We start from the raw sequence: 27868 nt of genomic DNA on the forward strand, positions 1-27868 counted from the left end.
TTTTTTTTTGAGAGTCGCCATGGAAACATTCCTGCACCTTTCAGGAAACCAGCTCTGGCAGAGGGAGGAAGTGAGGTAGCTGAGAGGTGAAACATTTTTCTTTATGCATTGAAATCACAAACAGGAACAGAGCGAGAACTACTGGAAGGTTAAGTAACAGATTCCTGTTGTAATGCTGTATGTGCCAGATGATGGGTTATGAAAGTCAACAACGTTTAGTAGAAACTAAAGTGCTTGTTGGGTTTATCGAAGCGAATAATTCACTTGAATGAACTACAGAATGGTAATTTAACTTAAATGTACTTTAACGGAACTGATTTACACATTAACCTATTGAATTGTTGCCACAAAAATAAATCTTTGCATTAGAATTCAATGTAAAAAAATATATATTTCATTTTTGTTTTCTGGATACTTAAAACACCCTATTCAAAATAAGGAGGTATGTTCAGTAAATGTAAGCAACTGAAATATCTCAAAACGTGGACACAATCAGTCCCTGACGGCCTATTTTACTGTTTTTCAAGCCATTGTGAGAAAAAGGAAATTAAAATGCAATGTGCTCTGTACCGGTCTGAGGCCTAAATAATCTTTGTGCCAAAGGTCCATTGTTTGTTTTTGTAGTTGTCTTGCGCAACTTTCACGTAGTGTTCCGTGAGCTGCTTTACTAATGACTGTAACAGTAGATGTTAAAACATGCTTTAGGGATCAGCTTTGATTTCTTCGCCCATAAATTTAAGGCTTATGTTTGTACAAACATGCATGGCAAGAAAAACAAAACACCAAGTCAAGGAACAGCCCTCACTAAAAGTCCTGGACATATTTACAGTAATAAGAAAATCCTGTTTAAAGGGGTCATATGATGTTGGTAAAAAGAACATTATTTTGTGTATTTGGTGTAATGAAATGTGTTTATGCGGTTTAACGTTCAAAAAACACATTATTTTCCACATACTGTACATTATTGTTTCTCCTCTATGCCCTGCCTTTCTGAAACGCCTCGATTTTTTACAAAGCTCATCGGTCTGAAAAGCGAGGAGGAGAGGCGACAGGCTTGAGAACGGCGCGGCCGGCGGATTCGACGAAGGAGGCTTGCGGCAACCACATGTGACGACCCCGGGCTGGACTCCGCTTCGGCCACGGTGAAAGCCGATCCGGCGATCCACAGCGCAAAGTTGTAGTATTTCCTCAGCGACCAGCACGGATCAGCTCCAGGCATGACGAAGCAGATATCGTCCTCTTTTGGAAGACCAAACAAAGTAGTTTCGCTTTCACAACGAAGCACACAGCGCCTTCACGACATGGCGGCGGCAACAACAATACTACAGCGAGAATAAAAGTTACGCCTTCTTTCTTTGCGTGAACATTAGGGCGGCGTTATGCAAATCTTCCCAGATAGTGAGGTAGACATGTGGGGGCGTGTTAGAACGAGCCGTTTTAGGTAGGTGTGGCTGACTCTTAACTTCTATAAAGAATATCTCTTTGGATTTGAGACTTTAGTCTTTGCAACTTTACAGATCTTCTTTATGCACCAAGAGCTTGTAACACTCCAAAGAGAAAGGAAAAATTGAAATCGCATCATATGACCCCTTTAAATCCATATTTATTGTATTAGTTAAGAGCATCTAAACTGTAAAAGCACCTGCGCACCTTTTTCCAGCCATGGAAGCTTGTTTCCGTCACAGAATAAAAACGGCAATTTGGACTTTTTCCTCTCGCAATTCTGAGAAAAAGTCAGAATTGTAAGAAAAAGAAAGTGTCACAATTATCTTTTTTATTTTTTATTCCATGGCAGAAAAAAAAATATTGTGGGATGTAAACTTAGAATTCAGTTACAAAGTCAGAATTCTGAGTTTTACATCTTGCAATTCCTGACTAGTTTTTTTTCCCTCAAAATTGAATTAGAAAAATATGAATTAGAGTTTCTATTATAGTCATGCAAACACAAAGCAAAGAGCAAAGTAAAATGATAATGTTACTTACAGTAAAAATAAATAAATTTTTTTTTTAAAGATTTGGTTCATATAAATTCAAATTATACCGAGAGCTTTTTTTTTTTATACGCTTTAGATAATATTACTATCTATATCTCAATTAAAACAAACAACAGTTTGCTTTTTGTACAACTGTATTGTTACAAACCAAAACACAAAAGGATTCATCAACAACATAACACCATGCCATATGAACAGAACACTATTACTGCTCCCACTTAAACAAAATCAATCAGTTGGACTAATAGACTTAAAGTAAAGAATAAAAAGAAAAGCATTAAAGACAAAAAGAGCCTAATGAGTGCTTGGCACAAAAATTATGGCTTTAAAAAATAAGACAGATGCTTAAAAAATGGGCAAACAGTCACATAAAACCAAAAAGTGAGAAAATCTGCAAGCAACATGTATAATTAAGTTAAGGGAGCTGTCGAGATCTTTGGCGGAGATGCAAACATCTGCATGTTTCTCTATACTGTCAGCTAAGAATGAAATGCATTCCCACTAAAAAAAATACTCTAAAACATTCAAAAGCAACATGCACAATCTGAAAGCGTTCGCGACGCACATTTTTTCCTATGACATTTCCCAACAAATTACAGCAAACACAAAGTAAATTACAGTTTGGGATCTTGCAAAGCAATGCCTTTGAAATAAAACATCACAATTCTAAGCAAAAACATCGTGTTTAACATTTCAGCCCAACTTTGTGCTACATTGAGCTGCATTCAAAAACAAAGTACAGAGTAAAGTATACAAAGTGTGTGTGTAAATCAGTGATTTAATCATGGCGCCGTGTGTGAGGACTGGAAACAGAGAGCGTGTGTTTGAGCTGGTGTGGGGTGGAGCTTGATGTGTGAATGTGATCTTTAAATGACAAAGGGCAGTGGCTCGCTGCTGGCAGGAAGCCGCCGTTCAAAGTCTCCACTCAGATAATCAGATAATAGCCTTTTTTTAATACTTAAGGATTAAAGGAATAATTCACCTAAAATAAAAATCATTTACTCAACCCTCATGTCATTTCAAACTTTTTTTTTTTTTTTTTTTTACAGTGGAGAATTTTTTGAAGAATTTTCATGCAGATTTTTTACAATGTAGTGCCTGTTAGACACTCTCCAAAAAATTCTAATAATAAAAAAAAGCACCAAATATGGTCCTCAAAAATCCAAGTGGTCTTGAAGCCGTATTATTGCTTTCCAGATTATTGACTAAATATTCCTGTAGCATGCAGTTCTCATGTTAACAGTTCACTTGAGGGGACGATTATCAGTGAATAATGACATAAATTTGGTCTGTTCCTCACATAAAGCAAATGTAAAACTTCAGAAAACTTTGAATATGGACCACCATTATGGTGCCCTTTTGGATTTTTTTATAGCTTATACATTATATCACTATGCATTGATGTTGTACTAATAATCAGAAAAAAACGTATAGGCCTACTCTTAAAAATAAGGGTGCTTAAAAGGTTATTCACAGCGATGCCATAGAAGAACCATTTTTGCTTCCACAAAGAACCATTCAGTCAAAGGTTCTTTAAAGAACCATCTCTTTCTTACCTTTTTATAATCTGAAGACCCTTCATTTGCCACAAAGAACCTTTTGTGAAACAGAAAGGCTCTTCAGATGTTAAAGGTTCTTTATGGAACCATTTAGACAAAAAGGTTCTTCTATGGCATCCTGAAGCACCTTTATTTTTAAGAGTGTGTGTGTTTGAAATGACTTGGTGAATGAGTATTTTTATTTTAGGAATTTTTAAAACTATTCCTTTAGAGTTATTAAGGCCATTACGCATTATTTGTTCATGCAATATCAAACATGCGGACATAAAAAAAAAAGACATTTTCATACTATATCTTTCTACTATACACATACCAGAGGGCTTTGTATAATACACTAATTTGTGCAACTGTTAATGACAAGCAGTTGGAGACACTATAATGGTATAGGTGCACATATATTTCCATTACAAAACAAAAGCAAACACACACTTGCGCACATCCTTATCAACGACAGACTATGACAAACATGCCAGTTATAACTTTGGGAAGGCAGTCAAATAGTCCCCTGTGTTAAAGCGACAAGAGCCTGTCCTCTTCCACAGCAAGCACAGGCAGTGTCTCAAACGCACACGTCACACATTCACACTCTTTGTCAGGCGTTCTCATACAATCCGGTCCCAATTTAATAACAGTCTTAGAGTAGTGGGGGGGGTCTCCTCAGACATTCCAGAGGATCCAAAAGATAAAAAACCTGCAGAGGTGGCGTCCATGTTGGTAGCTGCAGCAAGGAGGTTGTCGTTTTTGTGATCGGGATCTGCTCTTTATCTCCTCCTCATTGGTGCAGTGCTGCTAGCTGGACAGGTTCTGCTGAGGACACTTTACGGAGCTTTGAGGGAAAAAAATGAAAGTCTGGGGAACAGATGAAGGTCTGTGGTTAAATATGAGTGCATGTGAGAGGATGGAGTGGAAGAGGAAGGTGTGTGTTCATACTCACTGGTGAAGAGGCTATAACAAGCTGTTTCGTCCATTAGCATGAGGCACTTTGGATCTCATTTGTTCCTGCATTGGGCCAGACTGCAAAAAGAAAAAGTGACACAATCAGGTTATTGGCATGGAAAAACATGCACAATTATTAACAATAAGTCCACTTTAACAAACACAACTATACTTTTAGTAGTCCAGTAAGATTTCCATTGATATGATCCAAGTCTTAAAGTGGTCATAAAGTAAAATTTCAAACTTCAAGTGAGGTCAAATAATCTGATATACTAGGGGGGAAAAACTAACTTTCAGACTTCAAAACTTCCTTCTAAGTCAAACAAAAGAGCATTTATTGAATATTACTGCTATTAAAGAAGCACTGAATTATAAGAATAATATATACACACACACACAAGTAAAAAATAAGTAAAAATTAAAAATCATTAGAGTAATAGTAATGATGATATTATTTATATTTAATAATATAATATCATTACATTATTTTAATATTATTTATAATTATATATAATAGCAATAATAAATACAATTTAAATATAATATGTAAATTAAATAAAATTTTAGTACTTAAAAATTACTACTACTAATATCACCACCATATTACCGTTACTATAATATTTCTTTACTTATTACTTTTAAATTATAATAATAACATTAATAGAGCAACAACAAACAACTATTTATTAATTAATAATATTAATAATAATTTGTTAATTAAATATAATTTTAGTACTAGTATTTACACAATAAATACTTTATATGGCAAACATGACTACTACTAATAATGTCATCAACATCATCATATTATATTTTTTTAGTCATTACATACTATAATAATAACAATAATATTCAGTAATAATAATAGAATTAATATTAATACAACAACTACAACAACAACAATAATAATAATAATAATCAATTTGAAAATAAGGAGTGTCATCTCTGCAAATTAAGTTTTTTATATGGAATAGTGTTCATTAAATAGAAAGACTGGATTGCTGCATGATGTATAAACTGTAAAATAAATTCACACTTCAAGAGGTGGGGCTGAAAAAAAAATCCATGCAACAACAAGCCTGTTTCACACACACACACACAGAGCTCTTCACAGCGTCACACCCATTATTACATCATGTGTCTCAGGAACACTGCTTCTCACAGCAGAACGAGGAGGAAGTCCATTTCACTGGGTCATTCTATACACAACTTCCCAGCATGACACAAAAGAACAGAACCACAAGGGAAAAGCCAGCGGGTCGGTCACCTGTGTTCATCACATGGACTATGAAAGGCTGATATCAACCAATACCGCTTATCACTGGAAGTTTCAGCTATCAGCGCTGCATTGTTAACAGGTCCAGCTTTTGCTTTGATAAAACTATTAAAGCCACCACTGACTAAAAAGCTCATTTCTTAAAAAGGTGTTGACTCCACTAAGAGCTGTACATTTTGCAAACCACACATGAAGCTATAGATTGCCACTTAAAAATCAATCAGTGACCACTGCAAAGACCTTGACGAACATTTCCTCATTTAAAGAGCTCTATTCTGTCCCTGACGGGCCGCCTGCCAACATTCCTCTGAGCAAGTTCTAGTCTGCTTGATTCTGCCCAGGTATTCAGTCCCTCCGTGAGCTGCAGGATTAGGTAACGCCTCGCCTTCTTATTTGACAACACAACAGCCCAATGAACATGAGCTAAGATCACATCTTACACACGCAGCATGTCTACCTTACTCAAACATGCATTTGATTTGTTAAATTTGACACTTTAGAATACCTTTACATCATCATAATAAATATTATTATTAGTAGTAGTAGCAGTATTATTATAAAATTAAAATGTTTGTTAATGTTTTACAAACTAAAAAAAATTGAAATTAATAAATTATAAATTAAAACCAATTATTATAATACATTTATAGTCTTGAGATTTATGAAGTCTTTACATAATAGTAAAGATAATATTTTTGTTATTTTTACTACTACTACTAATAATAATTATTATTATTTTTTATTTTATTTAAAAATATTTATTATTATAAAGAAAAAAGACTGAAAAAAAAAAAAAAGGTTCGGCACAGGCTGACCACTTAATCGGGGAACCGTCAACATTCACGTCGAGCATTTAAAGGGATAGTTCACCCAAAAATGAAAATTCTGTCATCAATTACTCACTCTCATGTCGTTCCAAACCTGTAAGACCTTCGTTCATCTTCAGAACACAAATTAAGATATTTTTGATGAAACTCAAAAGCTTTCTGACCCTGCATGGAAAGTAAGGGAACTACCACGTTCAAGGCCAGAAAGGTAGTAAGGACATCGTTAAAATCGTCCATGTGACATCAGTGGTTCAACCGTAATTCTATGAAGCTATGAAAATACTTTGTGCGCAAAGAAAACAAAAATAACGACTTCATTCAACAATTGTTCTCTTGCACGGTCAGAAAACTCTTTGATTTCATAAAAAAAAATCTTAATGTGTGTTTTGAAGATGAACAAAGGTCTTACGGGTTTGGAACGACATGAAGGTAAGTAAATAATGACAGAATTTTTATTTTTGGGTGAACTACCCCTTTAAACATGACTTGTTCAGACAACTGGCAGGTGCAGCAGATTTGAGAGCAAAATTAAAAGGGAAAGAGGGCAAAAGAAAAACAACAGGGATTTCCAAAAGGTCTGGTAGTGGGTGCCAGGTATATTTTTACAAAAATCCCAGCATCCTTCTTTGGATTTTTAATATGTGTATACACATACAATACAATATCCTGTATTACTCAGAGGTTTAGTAAAGAATGCATGCAAAAGCATTTGTTCTGTCATTGTAAATTAATTATAGCCATGCCATAAACATTAAAATGAGAGTCCCACTGTACCAACGTAATAAAACATGTCTTACCGGTTGCATGCCGTCTGCCATTTCACCAGAGCCTATGTGTGTCAGATGAACGAAGTTTGTGGGCTCTCCGATCATGCTGCGGTCAATTCTCCTCCGTTTCTTCTTCTGTGAACATAGAGGCTTAAACTGACAAAGGTCCAGCATAAAGATGCAAAGCACTTGATTGGCAGATTGGTGAAACAGCATGACGTAATCCAAAGGTGTTGAAAATCTAAGTGTAGAGAGTGAGCTCAAAGAAGCCTGTCATGTGACCATACAACAACCACACCAGTGCCTGGGTGATATTACACTAATATTTCCCTATGGAATCTATTCCTGGATGCATCCTGAAGATTAGCAGGATTCTTCATAGAGTTCCTAAAAATCCCTAATTGTTGTACAGTTCACAGTTTCTTTTCTTTGTTTCCCATAACTATGCAGTAGAGTAGTCCGAGATTATATAAGTAAAAAAAAAAAAAAAACCTTGTATCAACAACCAGAATAATTATTTGATGAGATCATGTGCCATAGCAGGGGTGTTGGCATACGAGCCATTACTTGTCTGTCCAGAGTGAACAAAGTGCATTTTACACAACATATAGCACTGGATTTATATTGTCAATCATCAAATATATCTTCTAGACTTACCTAAAATCTTACACTAGTTTTTGAAACAGACCAGAGTTTATTTGATGTCAGTATTCAGATCGTTTGGTTGGTGTTAAAATTACTATCACTAATAATAATAATAATGTTTTTAATGTCAAGATTATTATTACATAAATAGTTACTTCTTTCTAAATTATAGCAATAAGCTCAATATAATTAAATAATCGTCCATACGACAAATCTAATGAAAAATATGAGGTACAATTTTACATAAAATAGGACTATAAATATTTCTTTGTAATTTATGTATGTTGTTAAAAATAACGATTATAATTTTTTAACATTATCATATATTTTATTATACTATATTATATTATTATATAAATAGTGGTAATACTCTTTCTATTTAAAACAATTAGTCAATACGACAAATCTCTTGGGCACTTTGAGGTACCATTTGAGAATAAAAGGTTTTCTAGCTTATGAATAACAATAATAGCAATAATAAATTATAAACAAAAACACTATTCTTACTGTTTTTATTATTGCTTGTTGTTAAACCATGTACATTTGATTGTTTTTATTATTTCTTACTGTTGTTAAACTATGTACCTTTTATATCTTTAATTCAAGATTTTACCTCAAAGTGTTCATTAGATATATTGCCATTAATTATTATTTAGAAAGAATATTATATTTATTATTATTTAGAAAGAAAGAAAGAAAGCTCTTTGTATTTTTCTGCTCTGGACCAAGCTTTCAGGTTGAAAACAGTTACAAGTTAAATTTAGTTTTTCGAATGCAACATGTCTTATGTAACTCCAGACATCCTTGAAGGTGTTTACTTTCATAATCTTTGTATAGTCAATGGCCCATATCATAGCAAACCCTTGGCACATGCTTTAGTCCTTATCACCTTCTCTGATGTAAGGAGACACTTTAAACAATAATTTGATCTAAATCAGTTGAAGAAAATTGCTCTTGCACTGGAAAGTAGCATTGGTCTGTTACAGATGCCCACTGCTGTCTGACCTCACCCCCCACCCAACAATAGAACAAACAAGAACCTAAAAATAATAAGAGGAAGGAGGGAGGAAAAGAATGAGCACTCCCAGCTCGGAGGAGCCAGCTTCCCTTCAGAACCCCCTGTCATTGTTACAGGAGACCATGGTAAACCTGGGTCACTCATCATTGGCTCAGAACCTCAATCCAGATGAAAACAAACTGACTAACAAAGACTGAATTAAACCACTAATTTGTCAAATATGCAAAGCTATTCTAGAAACATAAACATGATTCTTTTACTTACAGGAATATTAAAGGGAAAGTCCAACCCAAAATACATTTTTGCTATCATTTAGCAAACTCTGACTTCCTTTTGCTCATGCAATACAAAAGGTGATGTTTAGCAGAATGTCTGAACGTCCAAACTTGGGATTTTCCAATTAAATGAAAGTAGACCGCCAGGGACTGTTATGCGCAAAAAAGAATCATAAAAGCACCATAAAGAGATCCATATGACTCATGCTCTATATTCAAAGTCTTTAAAAGCCATGCAATTGTTTTGTGTGAGGAACAGACCGATATTTAAGTCATTATTCAAATAAAACTGCTTTTCAAACTTGCCACATCATGATCAAGATATGCAAGAATCAGTAACTTTTGAGGTCAAACATTGTAAAACGCATTTTGTGGTGCCACATTTGAATATGCACAAACATGAATGAGATTTGAGAGCTACAAAAACAACAATTTTAGACAAAAGCAACTTCATATGGCTTTAGAAAACTTATAGTATAGTATTCCTATAATACAATTATACAAGATACAAGATATTTTTACCTGTATTGCCCAAAACAAATTTCCCTTAAAAGGGACAAATAAAGTATATATGATGATGACGACGATGATGGTATGAATACAGTATAGGAAGATATAGTATGCGAGTCATATGCAGTACTTTTATAGTGCCTTTTTCCTTTGTTTTGGAGTCTGACAGATGGTGGTCACTAATTTCATTGTATGAAGTTTAAGAGTCAACATGTTAAACTTCTATTATGTTCCAATTTAGAAAGTCAGTCATACAGTTTAGGAACAACATGAGGGGGAGTAAATGATGACAATTTTTATTTTTTGGTTGAGCTTAAAAAAGAATAATCACATGATACACTACTGTTCAAAAGTTTGGGGTCGGTAAAATTTTTTTTTTTTATATCTTAAAAGAAGTCTCTTATACTCACCAAGGCTGCAATTATTGGATCTAAAACACAAAATATTATTACAATTCGAAACAACCGTTTTGCATTTCAATATATTCGACATTACTCCAGTCTTCAGTGTCACATGATCCTTTAGAAAACATTTTAATAAGCTGATTTTATGCTTAAACATTTCTTATTAATAAATGTCGGAAACAGTGTTTTTGTGGAAACCATTTTTTTCTGGATTTTAATGAACTGAAAGTTGAAAGAACAGCATTTATTTGAAATAGAAATCTTTTGCAACGTTATAAATGTTCATAATGTTGTGTTTGATCAATTTAAAGGGGTCATATGATGCGATTTCAATTTTTCCTTTCTCTTTGGAGTGTTACAAGCTCTTGGTGCATAAAGAAGATCTGTAAAGTTGCAAACACTAAAAAGTCTCAAAACCAAAGAGATATTCTTTATAAAAGTTAAGAGTCAGCCACGCCTACCTAAAACGGCTCGTTCTAACACGCCCCCACATACCTACGTCACGATCTGGGAAAATTTGCATAACGCCGCCCAAATGTTCACACAAAGAAAGAAGGCGTAACTTTTATTCTCGCTGTAGTATTGTTGACGCTGCAGCCATGTCCTGAAGATGCTGTGTGCTTCGTTGTGAAAGCGAAACTACATCAACTTTCACCATGGACAAAGCGGAGTCCAGCCCGGGGTCGTCACATGTGGTTCTCATTCGTCGCATCCGCCGGGCGCGCCGTTCTCGACCCCGCCTCCTCAGCTCACTCTAGCCTGGCCTCAGCTCACGCTAAGCCGGGACTTCCGCTCACGCTAGCCCGGCCTCAGCTTACTCTAGCTCGGCCTCAGCTCACTTTATCCCGGCCTCAGCGCACGCTAAGCCGGGGCTTCCCCTCATGCTAGGCCGCTGTGATTTTCGTTGCCACTGATGATTCAAACGTGAGTTTTGGGCAGTAGAGTAGCACTTGTTGTTTGTCATTTCTCCGATCACAAATGCAGACAGAGTTTTATGTTTACGCGGCGCGATGCAACGCAACTCGTAAAAAGACAGTATAAGTCATTATAATCAGTAATTATGTCCCCACTGGATGCAACAAATGCCTCGTTTGTAATGGGTTTTAATGTTTATGTCTCGTCGCTCCGGCCGGACACGGCATCAACAGTATGGTGAGGGGCGTAACATTTCCGTCACACGCTTGAGGTATTCGGCCAATCACAACGCACTGAATAGCTAGCCAATCACAGCACACCTCGCTTTTTCAGACCGATGAGCTTTGTAAAAATCGACGCGTTTCAAAAAGGCGGGGCATAGAGGAGAAACAATAATGTACAGTATGTGGAAAATAATGTGGTTTTTTTACTTTAAATCGCCTAAACACATTTCATCACACCAAATACACAAAATAATGTTCTTTTTAACAGCATCATATGACCCCTTTAAGGGAACATTCTCCAAATCTAAAGGGAACATTTTATTTACATACATAAACTTTTTTTTGGCTAACCAACAAAATGTCTGCTCTAGGTACCAAAAATTATTACCTGGAAAGAAAAACCAATAGCTTAAAAACAGAGACGCGTTAACACATTTAGTTTGACAGTTTGTCATATTACAGATACTTACCCAAAATGACTTGTGTTCCATGGACGATGTCTTTCCTCCACTGATCAATGACAAACGTAACATTTCCGTCACATGCTTGAGGTATTCGGCCAATCACAACGCACTGAATAGCTGGCCAATCACAGCACACCTCGCTTTTTCAGAACGATGAGCTTTGTAAAAATCGACGCGTTTCAGAAAGGCGGGGCATAGAGGAGAAACAATAATGTACAGTATGTGGAAAATAATGTGTTTTTTTAACTTTAAACCGCATAAACACATTTCATTACACCAAATACACAACATAATGTTCTTTTTAGCAGCATCATATGACCCCTTTAATGCATCCTTGCCAAATAAAAGTTATTTAAAAAAAAATCTTACTGACCCCAAACTTTTGAACTGTAGAGTATATTCTTGATAAATGAAATATGCATGTGTGGGCACATTTATCAGACTTCCCTCACATGCAAAGTGGTTTGGATCCATACCTCTACACGTTCGCCCGTTCAATGACAGAGCATTCTTTGTCCATCTGTGTTTCACGTCTGGCTTCACTCTCAAAAACACATTTGCACTCCTGACAAACTCCTAAGACTATCTGGGTCACATTCACATCAGCTGAAAGGTTTCTTTTCTGCCCTTGACCAGCGTGAGTCATTCGTTGCGTGATTAGCAAACACAAAACTTGCATGAGCCACGGGGAATGCCTAATTGATGAAATTAGTCCAGATGTTGTTCTCAAAAGAAGCCTGATATCACAGTACCTGTGATTCATGTAGATTCCTTATGATGGAAGCCTGGGAAATAAAACTATAAATCTCTCCAAATGAGACACTTACCGGAGGAGGTTTGGCTACCACGCAGCAGCCGATCTTATGCCAGAACGCACTCATCTCCGGCATGCACCGGTTGGGTTCCCTCCTCTCTCTCGCCACCTTGCAGGCCGTTTAGAGACAAGATAGAGAGAGAATCTAATCCTCAACACTCAGCGATATAAGCCGTGGCTCGTCCAAAAACCTCCGTCCTGATCACTGACAGAATCCTTGTTGATGTCTCTGCTTTAAGTATATATACACAAGACCCCTTATTCCCGCAGTTATTCTGGGCCCCTGATTTCCAGTTGAATCTGTGGGACTGTGGGATTTATACGAGGCAGAGCTGTTACAGACGAATCTGTTCAATGAAAGAAAGAAAAAAAATTTTTTTATTTGTAATGAAGTAGACCTGAATCCATCATACCAAGCACACCATATATTATACATTTAACATGCTGCAAACAAAACAGTAAGTGACATTGATTATGAATGATGCAAATCTTAAATTAAAGAAAAGGAATACCATCTTGTAACTTCTTTCTTTGGAACTGAGATATACAATATGGAACTGAACAATTACATGATAGTACTCCAATTAACTTCAAAAACAGCTTGTAATGAAGAAGTACTACATATTACCATATACATCATATTGTAATACCATGGTACTTTGAAATTAACAATTGTGCTGAATGATTAAAATATTCATGTTGGTATTAATATGGTGCCCCAATTAAAATCAATGAATAGCATGGTATTACAGTGGTATATCGAAAAACGAAGTACTAACATGGCAGTTTTTAATAAATAAAAAATATTAACAGAAACTAATTTTTGTGGCAGTGTTCAACTTTGAGTTGAACTCCCTAACTAGACAGTATGGCTCTTTATGCTGTCTAGGAAGGCAGTTCACTTGTTTGAGACAGCCGCTTTCTTGGGCATTGAATTCACTTTATAGTGCCGTTACAACTACAGGAAAATCAGTGTAATAACAAACCCGTTACAATGACGACTACTCAAACACACCTAGAATGGATTCGGTAAACAAGTAAACATGGATTACAAACGTTACAAAGAAACAAGTCACTCAGCCGAAAGCAGAAAAAAACAAACAGGAAAACAATAAAACAGTGTGTAAACGTTTAAAAAAAAAAAAAAGTTTTTTCCCTCTCCTCAACTAGTTTGAACTCGCAGCACTTCGATGAATAAGTTGTCCGAGAGTCATCCGACTGAAGTTAACTAGACTATCAGCGTCCATCGCTTATCTTTATCGTCTTTATTACTCAAGCACACAGGCGCTGGTCCTATTCAAACTCAACTACAACTGAAAGTTTGGCACAACAAACCGGCTCGACCGATCCCGGGCCATGTTAGCGGCTCAAATGAATTAATAAAGTTCAATCGATTCTCGGAAAAGTTATTTTATTTTCTAGCATAAATTAAAATAGAAAGAAAAACTTTACCTTTGATGAAAACGAGAGCCCCAGTGAGCGGCTGGAGTGAAGTAACTCTTGTGTGGAGAGCTGAGGGTGGAAGTGACTCTGTGTTTCCCAGATCACTGAGGTGTGGTTGAAGTTTCCCCATTAATATGAGGAAATACTTCATTCCAGAGACCAGCAGCGCCACCAACGGGCTACAGATATAGACTATATCAGGGTTCCTCAAATCTTGCCCTGGAGGGCCAATGCGCTGCAGAGTTTAGCTCCAATCCTGATCAAACTCACCTACCTGTGATTTTCTAATGATCCTGAAGACATTGATTAGCATGCTCAGGTGTGTTTGATTAGGGTTAGAGCTAAACTCTGCAGGAAAGTGGATCTCGTGGGCCAGATTTGAGAATCCCGGGACTATATATTTGATGGATTTACAATAAAAAGTCTTATATGATTTTAATCTTGAACTTTGGGGAATTTTGCAATCTCAGCAGTCCTATCCTAAATAAAATAATAAAATAACAAGTTAGAGGAAATGTATTTGCATAAACCTCTTCGTTTTCAAAAGCAGAGAATGGATGAGCTAGCCAATACATTTTTCGTCTGGTGTCAGGATCTCGTCATATGTACTGGTTATGCAGTAGGGGGCGCTACAAACGCCTCAACTTTAAAAACACTACCAAAGAAGAACCAATCAAATATTTCTACTTCCGGTACCGTTCGTTCGCCATCTTTGACGACAAATAGCCCATCTATGTTATTTTGTTTTCAAAAAGTATCGAAAAGTATGAAAGAACACTAAATCGCATTAAATAACCGAAGCATATGACTGGTTTTTACCGTATCTAGCGTGTTATAATACAGTAAAAGTCTTCGGGAAACATTTTTGGCGAGGTGAGCACCAGAGGTTTTGCTTTATTCTGTTTACTAGCAACTGACTGCAGGAGTTTGATGTAACGTTACTGTCATAAAAAGATATTTTAATTACATATTTGATATGGTATTGGCGATATAGTAACTGCAGACGAATACATGACAATACGAGGACTTGTTTTAAGACTTTAAAAAGTTAAGCGCAACTTGCTCAAACTTCTTGTCATGTTAAATTTGCACTTTTAGTCATATGTTCTCTACTTGTAAGATTATTAGCCTGCTCATAAAAATAGTTTGAAATATATACTATATGTATTACGAAAATCTCGTTAAAAATAACCAATAAGGTTACGATATTAATTATGTTTCTTATGATATAGAAATCAAACCGTTTTTTAAACAGTAACACTATATAATTGACAGTAAACCTGACTGAAAGTTTGTGAAAATGTCCGTCCAGCCACACGGTAATATTGTCAACAAAAGCATGGAACCAACTTCCCCCGGAACTTGCCTTATTATAAAATGATGACTATTTCCCGTTCTGTCATTGATAATGTCGAAGATTAATGTACACATCCGCTTCCTGGCACTTAAAAACACTTGATCCTTATGGAATAAAGTCTTATGACTAATATAACCACAGTGTCATACACTATACAGTTTGTATATATGGAAACCATCTTTTGAACATTTTCTTTGAAAAACTGCACCTGGTTAAACACCTCATGGTTGTAAACGTGGTTGTCAAGAAATAAAGCAACATTTCACTATCAACTATATTCTGATGCTTCAAACCTTATTTGTATGATTAGATGTCGCTTGTGGATTTGGGAAAGCGTTTGTTGGAGGCAGCACGCAAAGGACAGGATGATGAAGTGAGGTCACTTATGGCCAATGGAGCTCCTTTTACTACAGACTGGGTGAGTTGTATTTGCTGCTCAATGCTTATTGTCGGCAATTTATAATCTGCATTTTACTATAACATGACGATGGTAATATGTTTTAGCTGGGAACCTCACCACTTCATTTAGCTGCACAATACGGGCACTACTCCACCGCTGAAGTGCTTCTCCGTGCCGGCGTGAGTAGAGATGCCCGCACTAAAGTCGATCGAACCCCCCTCCACATGGCTGCGGCAGAGGGCCACTCAAGCATTGTTGAATTGTTGGTCAAGGTAATAACTGATGAAAGCAGAACAGCATGAGTTTTTTTTTAGATTTTGACATTGACTTTTTAGTTGAGATATAATATCTGTTATATCTGGGACAGAGTGGAGCAGACATCAATGCCAAAGACATGCTGAAAATGACCGCCCTGCACTGGGCTGCGGAACATGGGCACAGGGGAGTCGTGGAGCTGTTGATCAAAAACGGCGCTGATACTCACGCCCTCAGCAAGTTTGACAAGACACCTTTTAACATTGCAGTGGACCGAGGAAACACTGAGCTGATGCTATTGTTACAGGTAAAAATGAGATTGCATTTTAATGACGTGTTGATTATCATTGTCATCATATCATTGTCAAAACATAATGTAAAATTCACCGTTGTGTATTTAAAATCGTTTATAGGCCAAATCAAGGCTGCAGTCTCATAACTTGATGGTTTGTTTGTTATTCTAGGAGGGAATGCAGAACCAAGTGAACATGAATCCAGAGAGGACTATCCTAAGCAGCACGTCACCCGCCACCGCCAGCCCTCAGTTCATCATCTCCTCCTCTGGAGTGGTCAATCTCTCTGATATTGTTCTCACTAATGCTAAGGCTAACACAGGTATGAGTTTCATTATATTTTGTGTCCATGCTTGTCAGTAATGAGTAAATGGCAAAATTATCTGAGATGAAATTCTGTTTTACATAGTTTTAATTGAAAAAAAATATGTTTTTGTCTCTATGATAATGGCTGTGGCAACCTGTTCTCTCCACCTGCCTTGTCAAAAATCATATAAATCATAATTTCTTTGCCTTAGTATATTTAATTTGTTGGCTTAATGCAAGGAGTTTTTTCCACTTACACAATCCATTCAGAAGACTGGGGTCAGTAAGAAATTTTGAAAGGAATTATAATTTTTTTTTAAACAAGGACACTTTACATTGATTATAACTGACATTAAAGACATTTATAATGTTACAATTTTTTTTAAACTTTCTATTCATTAAGCAATCCTTTAAAAAGTATCACAGTTTACACAAAAATATTAAGCAGCACAACTGTTTTCAACACTGATTATAATAACAGATATTTCTTGAGCACAAGATCAGCATATTAGAAAAGTTTCTGAAAGATTGTGACACTGAAGACTAAAAGACTCAAAGAAAAGAATTGCTGAAAATTCAGCTTTGCCATCATAGGAATGAACTTTAAATATATAAAAATAAAGAATTTAGAAATAAAATATATTAAAATAGAAAAGCTATTTTTAATTGTAATATTATTTCACAATAATACAGGTTTTTTTAATAAGAGACTAATTTCAACAACATTAACGATACATAAAGAACATTAAACTTTTGCCACATGATTAACAACAACAACAAAACAAACACTTTAGGCATTCTTTGTAAACCTGTTGATTTTTGTGGGTACAACTTAGACAAGGCATGAAGTGCAACGTTTCTTTAGCAGGTTTGTGTGACTTTGATTTGAATTACGCTTTACATTCAAATCAGTTATGAATTATGAATCACAACTCTTAACAAGTACCAGCCAACTGGCATTTATTTGATCACTAAAGCCAATTTTTCTTGCATTTTGTGCTTGTTGAATGTTCATTTTGACATTGACATTTTGCAGCAGTATTTAATTAACCAGTTTTATTTTATGTAATGTTTTATTTGAACTGAATGCACATAGAAAATGTGTATTATATGTAATATTTGTGTATTTCTCCTTTGCAAACAAACTGCTGCTATATCCCAGCAGGAGCTGCAGAGAGTGTGATTGCTGCTGATTCGGTAGATTCTGCCATCCAGCATCTTGTAGCGGAAGATGGCCAGAGAGTCATCACCATAGTAACCGACCAACAGGGCAACCTGGGACAGAAATTCTTTGTCACAATGCAGGGGCAGCAAAGTGAGTAGATTGCTAGTTTATAGTTTACAGACTTTGATGCAGTATTTATATTCTAACATGCCTGTATATATTTAGTGGTTGCAGTGCCAGCGGGTCAGATTGCAGAAGAAATCATAACAGAGGACACAAAACCAGTTCCAACACGGAAGCGGAAATTTGAATTAACCGTCAACCATGCAGATGTCAAACACAAGGTCTGACGAGCAGAGATTCCCATTTAAATCTTACTTTTTGGAATGCTAAATCAATTTGAAAGTAAACTGTTTGGGGTTTTCTATAGGAGCCCACTGAGAAGGACAGTCGGGAACTACTGGAACAGCAACTAAAGGAAGCAAACAGAAAAGCCCAGGAGTACAGACAGCAGTTACTACGAAAGGAACAGGAAGCTGAGCAGTACAGGCTTAAACTAGAGGCCATTGCAAACGGGCAGACCAATGGCTCCAGCACAGAGCCCCAAGAGGAAGTGGTGCTTCAGGAAGAGGAAGAGGAAGAGGAGGAGGTGGTTGGCGAAGAGGAAGTTGTCATGTTGCCAGAAGGGGCCATCATCATTAAAGAGGAGCCCCTTGACTCAACGACAGGAGAAACAGTAACATTAGTAGAAGCCGCAGATATCACAGCCACCTCCGAGGGCACGCCGTAGCAGTGAACCCAAAAGACTCAAACACTCAGGAATTACATACTCTGTGTGCCTGGAGTGTGACATTGTGTTTATTTATTGTAAATCATAACTTTTTGTTTTTATCCTTTTTTTACTCATAGCATTCAGTTTCTGTACAAACCTCAACAAAGATGTAGCATGAGTTATATTTAGGTGGCCACAACGATGCTGAGCTGCTCAGATTGACAGAATTGGAAGACTAGGCGTGTCTTTTTAACATACAGCAGTGCAAGCTATGGAAGATTTAGTGATAATGCTTTTCAATCAAGCCCCGTTATGCACCTCGAATGCATACTATACAGTTAGTATGCACCATAGTGTACTTAAAGGAACGTTCTGGGTTCAATATACATCATTTATTTATTTTTTTTAAAGTGCAAGTTGTGGTTATAGTAATGCACTTTCGATAAAAATAAACTGGGACAGTGTTCTGGTGAAGCTGATATTTTTGTTAAATCACCTGCATTAATGAATTGGTAAGAAATTTATTATTTGAGATGCAAAATCTGCCTTTTTAAAAGATTTTCAGAGTCAGTGAACCTTGAAAATGTTGTGCAAAAATTTCTGGGTTTACTAGCTGAATGTTTCTTGCCTGGTTCAATGTTGTGCCGTATTATAACCACGGTTTTTGTTTCTTTAAAAAAACAACAACAACTGAAGGTCGTCAAAATTGTAATTGCAAATGCTGTCAATAGAGCTTAACTTGAACTTAGAACATTCCTAAAATAGTGACATAACATTTAGAATGAAGGTTAACAGTATATCATATAAAGAACAATACTAGACATTATTCATCTTTGTGTAACATTGACCTGCTCCTGCAGTGTGAGGCATGTCTTATTGATGCAATCGGCATCTGGTGGTGTGATAATCAAAGTAGCTATGTATTTACGTAGAAAACAGACTCTTTCATGTATTATAATACTTTTAGCTGTTTATAAAGATAATTTACTCCATTCAGAGTACAAGAATGAGCAATGGTTGTTTCACTTTTTTCTTCTTTTGTTCTGTTAGACACTGAATCACGATTTGCATTTCAATGTTTTGTGCTCTAAAAAGCATGCAACATGTCTTTGCTTGCATTTCACGGTCTGGTCCATGTGCCTGTTTTGACTTTCCCTGTACAATTTCCCAGCTGCTTTGTTTATAGATGTTAACAGCTTTTACAGTCAGTCCTTGAGTGAAGTTATATCATCAGCTGTGTTCAGTCGTTGTATGTCAAGTTTAAAATGTGAACGAAATTTAATGGAACGAGACCTCAAGTGTTCTAAAGCTTATCTTTGCATAGAACAAAATGTTTTGCATTATCTATGACATGTTTTCCAGGTACACAGCTGATGATTAACATTCCATGAACTGAATTTCAAGGGCTTGCATTACCATTGCTGTGCAAAACTTATTTGAAAATGTACAGTTTTCTTCCATCTAAATCCAAGAATATTAAGATTTTTGGAGGACATTATACTATTTATTTTATGGGTGATTCATGTGGTCAAGACAATGTTTTCCCCTTATATTTTTCTCAGTTTTTATGTATTTAGAATTTCTGTTGTATAAGATGTCATCAGCAGTGCTTTATAGGTAAAAACATTGATAATCTGTTGAAATTAGTTTTAGGCCTAAAGCAAGTTATGGTTACACTTTTGTTGTAAAGTTTAACAGGCAGAATTACTTGTTCTATTTCAGTGTGTTGAAAGCAAATGCTTAGAGTTCTAACTAAAAGCAGGCCCAAGCACACGTTATGTATCGTGAAAGATCAACAGTTTGTCCCTGAGTTTTCTTGTTTGTATATATATTTTTTTACATATATTTTTATAACGAAACACTATCTGGGCCTGTCTGTGGTGCACGTGCAGCGTTTTTATCTCTGGTCAAAATAAATATTTTTTAAGGTTGGGTATATCTACCAGTTTTTTAAAGGATAAATAAAAAATATTTTTAAATATTTTTTTCACTGATTTAAGAAAAAAAAAAAATCCTCTCTACCAAAACGCGTTTTCGGAAAGATTGTCTTTATGCGGTTTCCGTACCCACGTTGACTAGCATAACAGGCAAGCGTGAAATATTTATTTGTATATATTTTAATAGAAAATGATGTAACTGCAGACGGTGCAGGTACGTTATTATTATTTTAATGTTCTCTTCGTATTTTCGATACTTTGAATACTTAGGCAACGCTAATATTAATTTAGCATGCTAACTGCGCTACATATACACAGGAATGTATGCATTTTAAATGCTTTGCTTTCATTTACAGTGGTGTTTTTCTGAACAGCATGAGAAATACTGAAGAAGATCTGGAGAAATAGAGGGGAGACAGCAGCATATCCTGCTCAACTGTAGTAAAGTTAATCTCTATCTCACAAACATGTTTCCAGAATTGAACAGTATTCTCAATTCCACTCCAGACAGTTTCAAATCGGTAATTACATCCCTTTACAAGCTTGGTGTAACTTACTAGATGTCATAGAGTCTAACCGATGTTTTCTGTACTTGTAGAGTGACTTTATCCTAGTGTCAGACAGACGAGCTAATGCATCATTCCTTATTCAACACTATTTGGCTTTCTATTTACGTGGTAAGTGACCTGTTGTTTATAGTGAGGAGATATATATATATATATATATATCATTTTTCTAAACTTGGATATTTCCAGCTGGCTGTAAGGTGTGTTTTCTGGGTCTTGTGCAGTCCTTCAGTCACTACAGTGCTGTCGGTCAGAGGCTGGTATGTTTACATCAACTTGCTCTATTTAGACAGTTTTTTTTTTTTATTAGACATTTTATTGATGACATTTATATTTCTTGATCGTAATGTTTTTGTGCAGGGAGTGAGTCTGGCACAGGCAAGAGAGAAGGGTCAGCTCGTGTTTCTTGAAGGACTGAAGGATTCTATTGGAGTTTTATTACAGGAGGACACCAGTCATGAGACACAACCTTTGAGTTATCTCAGGCACGTATAGTATGTTATGAAAATATAGTTTACATACATTTTATCTCTATTTCTCCTCCTTATAATGTTATGAAAGATATATAAGGAACAAAATGTGCTTTGCCATTTTTTTGTTTGTTTGCTTCGTTTTTCTAGGTCCCCAGGTGCTGGACTGGAAGGTCTGTTCAGATTTGTGGAACGTTCTATGCGTCAGAGTGGAGATGGTGATGCTGGTGAATCATGGGGTCCTCCAGTGTTACTCATAGATGATCTCAGTGTGCTCCTGAGTTTAGGTGTTAGTGTTGGAGCAATACTAGACTTTACCCTCTACTGCCAAGCCACCATGTGCTCTGAGTTGCAGGTGAGTCAGTGTTTTTGCGTCAGTGCCTGAAATAATGCCAGATGCAGTTGGTTTCACACTGTATTATGATATATTAACTATAAATGTCTGTTGATATCCAGGGAAATATGGTAATTCTGGTGAGATGTGAGGAGGAGGATGCAGATGATGATGATGATGAAGAGGGATCAAACCTGCTTCAGAGGGGACTAGTTCATCAGTGTAACTTGGCTTTACATGTAGAGGGGTTACCCACGGGCTACTGCAGGGACATACATGGACAGGTGCAATTTCATGTTTAAGTTTACGCTTACTCTGTAATAAATGGCTCTGAATTAAGTTGACATTTTTGGGGGGTTTTTTTAGATGGAGGTTTGGTGGAGACAGAGAGGAGAGACCATCTACAACCAACGAAAAATATTTCACTTTAAAGTTCACGATAAAGGAGCATCGTTTTTTGCTCGAGGGACTTCTAGTGCTGTTCTCTAAGTTTTCAAATGAATATATAAGTTTTCACATTGAATCTCTTACTGAACTAATGTCATTATTTAGTTTGTTTTATATAAATACATATATTTAATACATCACCAGTTGCCGTTGATTGTTCACTTGTTTACATTACTTGCTGAGATAACTTATATATATATATATATATATATATATATATATATATATTATATAACTGAGATAAATATAATGGGTGCTTGTAAAAGTACCAGCATGTATACATGTACATCAAAAGCTGGAACAATGATGCTAGTTGATGTCATTGTTTAAAGAGACACAAAAACAGAAGAGCTCAAGGAAAATCCATACTTATAAATAATATTTGATTTCTCACTGAATGTGAGCTAAAATACAATTTCACCATACGTTTGAAGACAAATTCACAAGTTTTTATTCTTCTCCTATGAGGAGACCGAGGGAATCTTAAGACATATTGATGCCAGATGAAAGTTTCTTAAAGGTACATTATGAGATTCTCTGTAGATTAATCAGTGGTTTATTTGTAAATGACCTTGAAATATATACGTTAAGAATATATTTGTAGATTGTAGAAGAATTAACAGTATCCTGTTATGTAAAGTTGTCACAGAGGGCGCTGTGGTGCTTTTTTTGTTTGGAACAAGCCAGTATTGTGATTAAAACACTCCCTTTATGTGATCCATTATGATTCATTTCCGCAAATCGGTTCCTTTGAACAGTTCGGTTCATGGCTCATTACGAATCGGACATGTTATATGGTTCTACTCTGGACCCGTACGGATCAAGTATACCCGGCTGCAGCCTGCAGATCGGGGCGGGGCTGCACGTGTCGCTCCGCCCCATACCTACTCTGATTGGTTTGATGGTTTGATTGTCTTTGATAGGCATGCATGATAGGAAATGTGTGCGTAGTTGGTGTAGGATGGAGTATATTGTTTAAAAAGCTAAAAATGCTGTGCAGTTTTAGCCTTCATTATAATGCACAGTTGTTTATTGTAAACTTGACTCACTATGTCTGTTTTATTGAATCACGAGATGTTAGCTGCTGCAAGTTTATCTTCTGGAGAGATTCGGATTCGTGAACGAATCATTTAGATGTTTTTCTAACAGGTTCAACTCATTCCTTGAAAAGATTCGACTCAAAAACGATTCATTCATGAATCGGACTTCGCTAGTGTAACGTTATGCCGAGTTCACACTGCACGATTTTAGCCCGATTTTTCACTCGCCGACAGGTTTTGCGAAATCGCCGACAAATGCCCGAAATCGGAGGCAAATCGGTGCTCGTTCACGCGAGTGACAATCACGCAGTGTGAATTATCAAAGACGCGATCTGAGGAAATCACCAACACGTCGCCGACGCCCGCAAAATATTTGTCATGCTAAATATCTGGAGCTGTCAGCGATTCACAATCACGCAGTGTGCAGTGATTTCTGACTGAAAAACACATTGGCGATGACCAACAGCCAATGAGAGACCAAGATACAGGGCCGAGGGAAGTTCGGGGAGGAGTTATAGACCAGAATATCAGTATTTTAATAGATATATGAACAATTATATCCGGTTGCCGAGGCGCTGCACGAGACGGTCGCTTGGGGTGACGCATGCGAGCCGAGGCGTTTAGAGAGCGAGTCAATGGAATTTTCTCCTTTTCTCTCGCTGTCTCCGGGCCATGTGCAAGCGCTCGAAGAGCGCTACGGGGATCCCGATTTCTTTGGCCTATGAGGCGCGTGGCTTGACTTCGCCTCTAGGGGTGCGTGCTCATTCTACAAGAGCAGTGGCTTCTTCTCAGGCCTTCTTTAAAGGGTCTTCGTCAGAAGATGTTTGTGCTGCGGCAGGATGGTCCTCTCCTAGCATATTTATCAAGTTTTATAGTCTGGACGTAGGGATGGCTCCTGGCTCCCGGGTCTTATCCGCTTGAGCAGACGCTTTCCTTGGTCTTCTAGCTATCTAAGGTTTGGTTCCCCGAGTAGGGGAACGAGATGCTGCGATGCTCGGCCGTTCCGTAACTTGATAGCGCTTCCTTTGTAAATCAGTGAAATCTGATGAAAATAGCGCGCAGCACGCTATATAGCTCACCTACCGTGCGCTTTGGGGGCGGTGCTAAGCGCTTTTTGGCCAATGAATTGGCGTGATGGTAGAAGGGCTTCAGACATTCGTCACACCGAAGGTGTTCCCAAAGCGATGACGTCATCGACCAAATCGTCTCTCGAGTCGGATTGTGTTTCCTGCAGTGAGTGAAAAGCAAAGAGTTATGCAACACGCAATCAACTGGACAATTATTATTATTATTACTTATTATGTTAATCCGTCTTTAGCGTTTTTGGAGTGACCGCGGAAATTAATTAAGATAATTAAGATAGAATTTTCATATGTGTGTGTGTGTGTGTGTGTGTGTATAACAGTCGTTAGTAATAGTAGAATGTAAATAAGGAGAAAATTGTTAAAGGGGTCATATGATGCGATTTCATTTTTTCCTTTCTCTTTGGAGTGTTACAAGCTCTTGGTGCATAAAGAAGATCTGTAAAGTTGCAAAGACTAAAGTCTCAAATCCAAAGAGATATTCTTTATAAAAGTTAAGAGTTAGCCACACCTACCTAAAACGGCTCGTTCGAACACGCCCCCACATATCTACCACACTATGTGGGAAGATTTGCATAACACCGCCCAAATGTTCAAGCAAAGAAAGAAGGCGTAACTTTTATCCTCGCTGTAGTATTGTTGTTGCCGCCACCGCAACCGCATAAACACATTTCATTACATCAAATACACAAAATAATGTTCTTTTTAGCAGCATCATATGACCCCTTTAAAGCGCGTGTAATCGCGTGTTTAAAGCAACCGCCCTCTTTTTTTCTGGACTGGACTGAGCTTGATATTAGACTCTTGCATCCATCAACCAGCTGACGAACATCTAGGTTTTATTAGACCTGTCAGTTCTTATCATGGGCAGTTTATATCTCTCTAGAGGTCGGTGTATTCTCCGGCAGGTGTTTTTTGGCCTACCCAGCATGCTGCAGCGGCCGTGCAGCCTCGATGTGTCAGCGCAGCTCCTGCGGACTCGAGCCTTCATAGATGGGCGCTGGGTCTCCGCTGCATCCACGTTCCCCGTGTTAGACCCAGCCACGGGAGAAGAGATCGCGAAGGTGTCAGACTGCGGTACAATGGAAGCTCAAGACGCTGTCAATGCTGCATACAAAGCGTTTCACCTGTGGAAGAATCACACAGCCAAGGTGAGATGAGGGGAATGTTTTTAATGTGCATGACTGTTATTCATATCTCCATGCATTAGATCTAATTTTTAACTGGAATGTACTAAGCATATTTACAATATGCCATATATTTACTACAGTTTCAAAAACGTTCTGGGGTGGTACATCTGATATCGGATGGTATGCCATAGTGCTTTGATTTTTATACCAGGGTATTTACATGGCACTCAAAGGTACTTGAGCAAAATCTTAGTATTACATTCTTATGACTATAGCTAAAGTTCTACAATCGATCACTTTTTAGTATATAGTTTTTTTCCTGAAATAAACAAAATTCTGTATGTTTTGTAATTTAAGTCCATTTACATAGTGCTGTTTTACATTGTGAACATTGTGATTATCTTCATGACAATTAAGTTTCCCCTCTCAATTATCATTAATGTAATGTGAAAAAATAATTTGAACGAATTACAATTCATTACAATTTGAATAAAATGGTAAGTATTCAAGATAAATTAACTGAAATAAAATGATAAACAAATACTTATATAAGTATTTATTTAAATGATAAAGTATTTATTCCTCATGTTCAGAAGTTATGATATACAAATGAATGCACGCTCTTTGCAGGAAAAGCATTTCTTTACAGAAATGGTTTGATCTGAATAATACTTTTATTTAGCAAGGATGCATTAAATAAATAAAAAATGACAAAAATGCTTTGAAGTTACAAAAAAAACAAAACGATTTTAAATAAATACTGTTCTTTTGAACGTTCTATTCATCAAAGAATACTGAAAAAATAGTTTTCCACCAAAATATTAAGGGGTACAACTGTTTATGAAATTACAATGAAATGAAATTAAAAAATGTAATTATTTAAATGAAAAAGTATTTAATCATTATGTTCAGAAGTTCTGATATATATATTAATACGTGCTCTTTTGCAGGAAAGAAGCATTTTATTACGAAAATGGTTTGATCTGATTAATCAGCACAAGGAAGATCTTGCCAAGTTGATCACAGCAGAGTGTGTAGGTATTCTGACCCATTACATACAGGATACAACATCTAATGTTTCTGTTTACAAGGATTCAGATATTAGAATTGGTTATAACTCAAATGTGTGTACAGGGGAAGCCCATGAAGGAGTCTATTGGTGAGATGACATACTCTGCCTCCTTCCTGGAGTGGTTTTCTGAAGAGGCCAGACGTGTGTATGGAGATATTGTCGCACCTTCAGCCAAGGACCGCAAAATCCTGTTACTCAAGCAGCCGGTGGGAGTGGCTTCCATCATTACACCTGTGAGACTTCCTCCTTCATTCTGATAACATAACACCATCAGGCTATAGGGTCAATGAGCTAAAGTAAAACTGTCAGCTCCCAGTTATGATTTCAAATTTTCCCTTTTCACAGTGGAATTTTCCCAGTGCCATGATCACCAGGAAGGTGGGCGCAGCACTGGCGGTGGGCTGCACTGTGGTGGTGAAGCCGGCTGAGGATACGCCTCTCTCTGCTCTGGCCCTTGCTGAGGTCTGTCTGTTTCCATGAAAGCCTGCTTAACTTGACATTCTAGCAAGACAGGCAAACTTTGTAGATTAACTACCATTCAAAAGTGTATAGTCAGTAAGATTTTTATTTTTTGAAAGAAATAATTAATCTGGGATTCATCAAATTAATTAAAAGTGACATACTTTTACATTGTTACAAAACAAAAATCTGCACAACTGATTTCAACATTGATAATTTTAAGAAATGTTTCTTGAGCACCAAATCAGCATATTAGAAGAATGATTTCTGAAGGATCATGTCACACTAAAGACTGGAGTAATGATGCTGAAAATTCAGCTTTAATTAGGAATAAATTACATTTACATTTAAAGGGGTCATATGATGTTGCTAAAAAGAACATTATTTTGTGTATTTGGTGTAATGAAATGTGTTTATGCGGTTTAAGGTTAAAAAAACACATTATTTTTCACATACTGTACATTATTGTTTCTCCTCTATGCCCCGCCTTTCTGAAACGCATAAATTTTTACAAAGCTCATCGGTCTGAAAAGTGAGGTGTGCTCTGATTGGCCAGCTATCCAGTGCGTTGTGATTGGCCGAATACCTCAAGCGTCTGACGGAAATGTTACGCCCCTACCATACTGTGCAGTGTCCCGGCCGGAGTGACGAGACAAAAACATTAAAACCCATTATAAACAAGGCATTTGTTGCATCCAGTGGGGACATAAAT

At 36.8% G+C, this 27868-nt stretch overlaps 4 protein-coding genes across 6 annotated transcripts in view; 3 read left to right on the forward strand and 1 right to left on the reverse strand.

Annotated features, from left to right (window-relative positions):
- Positions 1-3679: 3679 nt before the first annotated feature.
- On the reverse strand, positions 3680-14275 carry LOC107705438 (CDC42 small effector protein 1). The gene is made up of 5 exons (XM_016508740.1): positions 14081-14275; positions 12642-12975; positions 7390-7494; positions 4488-4567; positions 3680-4402 (listed from the first exon to the last, which is right to left on the reverse strand). Exons 2-4 carry the CDS (start codon positions 12702-12704, stop codon positions 4499-4501), a joined length of 237 nt encoding a protein of 78 aa, XP_016364226.1. The 5' UTR covers positions 12705-12975; positions 14081-14275; the 3' UTR covers positions 3680-4402; positions 4488-4498.
- Positions 14276-14772: 497 nt separating this feature from the next.
- LOC107705407 (GA-binding protein subunit beta-2-like) lies at positions 14773-20153 on the forward strand. Of its 2 annotated transcripts, none has more exons than XM_016508686.1 (8): positions 14773-14944; positions 15739-15846; positions 15933-16100; positions 16196-16390; positions 16548-16698; positions 17845-17997; positions 18073-18191; positions 18278-20153. In XM_016508686.1, the coding sequence occupies exons 2-8, from the start codon at positions 15739-15741 to the stop codon at positions 18635-18637; spliced, it is 1254 nt and encodes a 417-aa protein (XP_016364172.1). In that variant the 5' UTR covers positions 14773-14944; the 3' UTR covers positions 18638-20153. The 2 variants fall into 2 exon arrangements, with proteins under 2 accessions (XP_016364172.1, XP_016364181.1); XM_016508695.1 differs by having other exon boundaries at positions 17848-17997.
- Positions 20154-20651: 498 nt separating this feature from the next.
- On the forward strand, positions 20652-22527 carry LOC107705426 (elongator complex protein 6-like). 2 transcript variants are annotated; one of them, XM_016508719.1, is made up of 8 exons: positions 20652-20770; positions 20913-21077; positions 21155-21233; positions 21312-21382; positions 21483-21607; positions 21743-21947; positions 22049-22210; positions 22293-22527. In XM_016508719.1, exons 2-8 carry the CDS (start codon positions 21024-21026, stop codon positions 22413-22415), a joined length of 819 nt encoding a protein of 272 aa, XP_016364205.1. In that variant the 5' UTR covers positions 20652-20770; positions 20913-21023; the 3' UTR covers positions 22416-22527. The 2 variants fall into 2 exon arrangements, with proteins under 2 accessions (XP_016364205.1, XP_016364215.1); XM_016508729.1 differs by having other exon boundaries at positions 20931-21077.
- A 2707-nt stretch (positions 22528-25234) lies between these two features.
- The window catches only part of LOC107705391 (succinate-semialdehyde dehydrogenase, mitochondrial-like), a 7054-nt gene continuing 4420 nt past the window's right edge, over positions 25235-27868 (forward strand). Inside the window, exons 1-4 of the mRNA XM_016508661.1 lie at positions 25235-25646; positions 26576-26659; positions 26760-26930; positions 27043-27159. Of these exons, the coding sequence (XP_016364147.1) occupies positions 25359-25646; positions 26576-26659; positions 26760-26930; positions 27043-27159 (660 nt within the window). The 5' untranslated portion in view covers positions 25235-25358. The remainder of the gene's footprint in view (positions 25647-26575; positions 26660-26759; positions 26931-27042; positions 27160-27868) is intronic.

Source organism: Sinocyclocheilus rhinocerous, unplaced genomic scaffold, assembly GCF_001515625.1.
Source record: "Sinocyclocheilus rhinocerous isolate Xijiao unplaced genomic scaffold, SAMN03320098_v1.1 scaffold222, whole genome shotgun sequence".
Lineage (NCBI taxonomy): Eukaryota > Metazoa > Chordata > Actinopteri > Cypriniformes > Cyprinidae > Sinocyclocheilus > Sinocyclocheilus rhinocerous.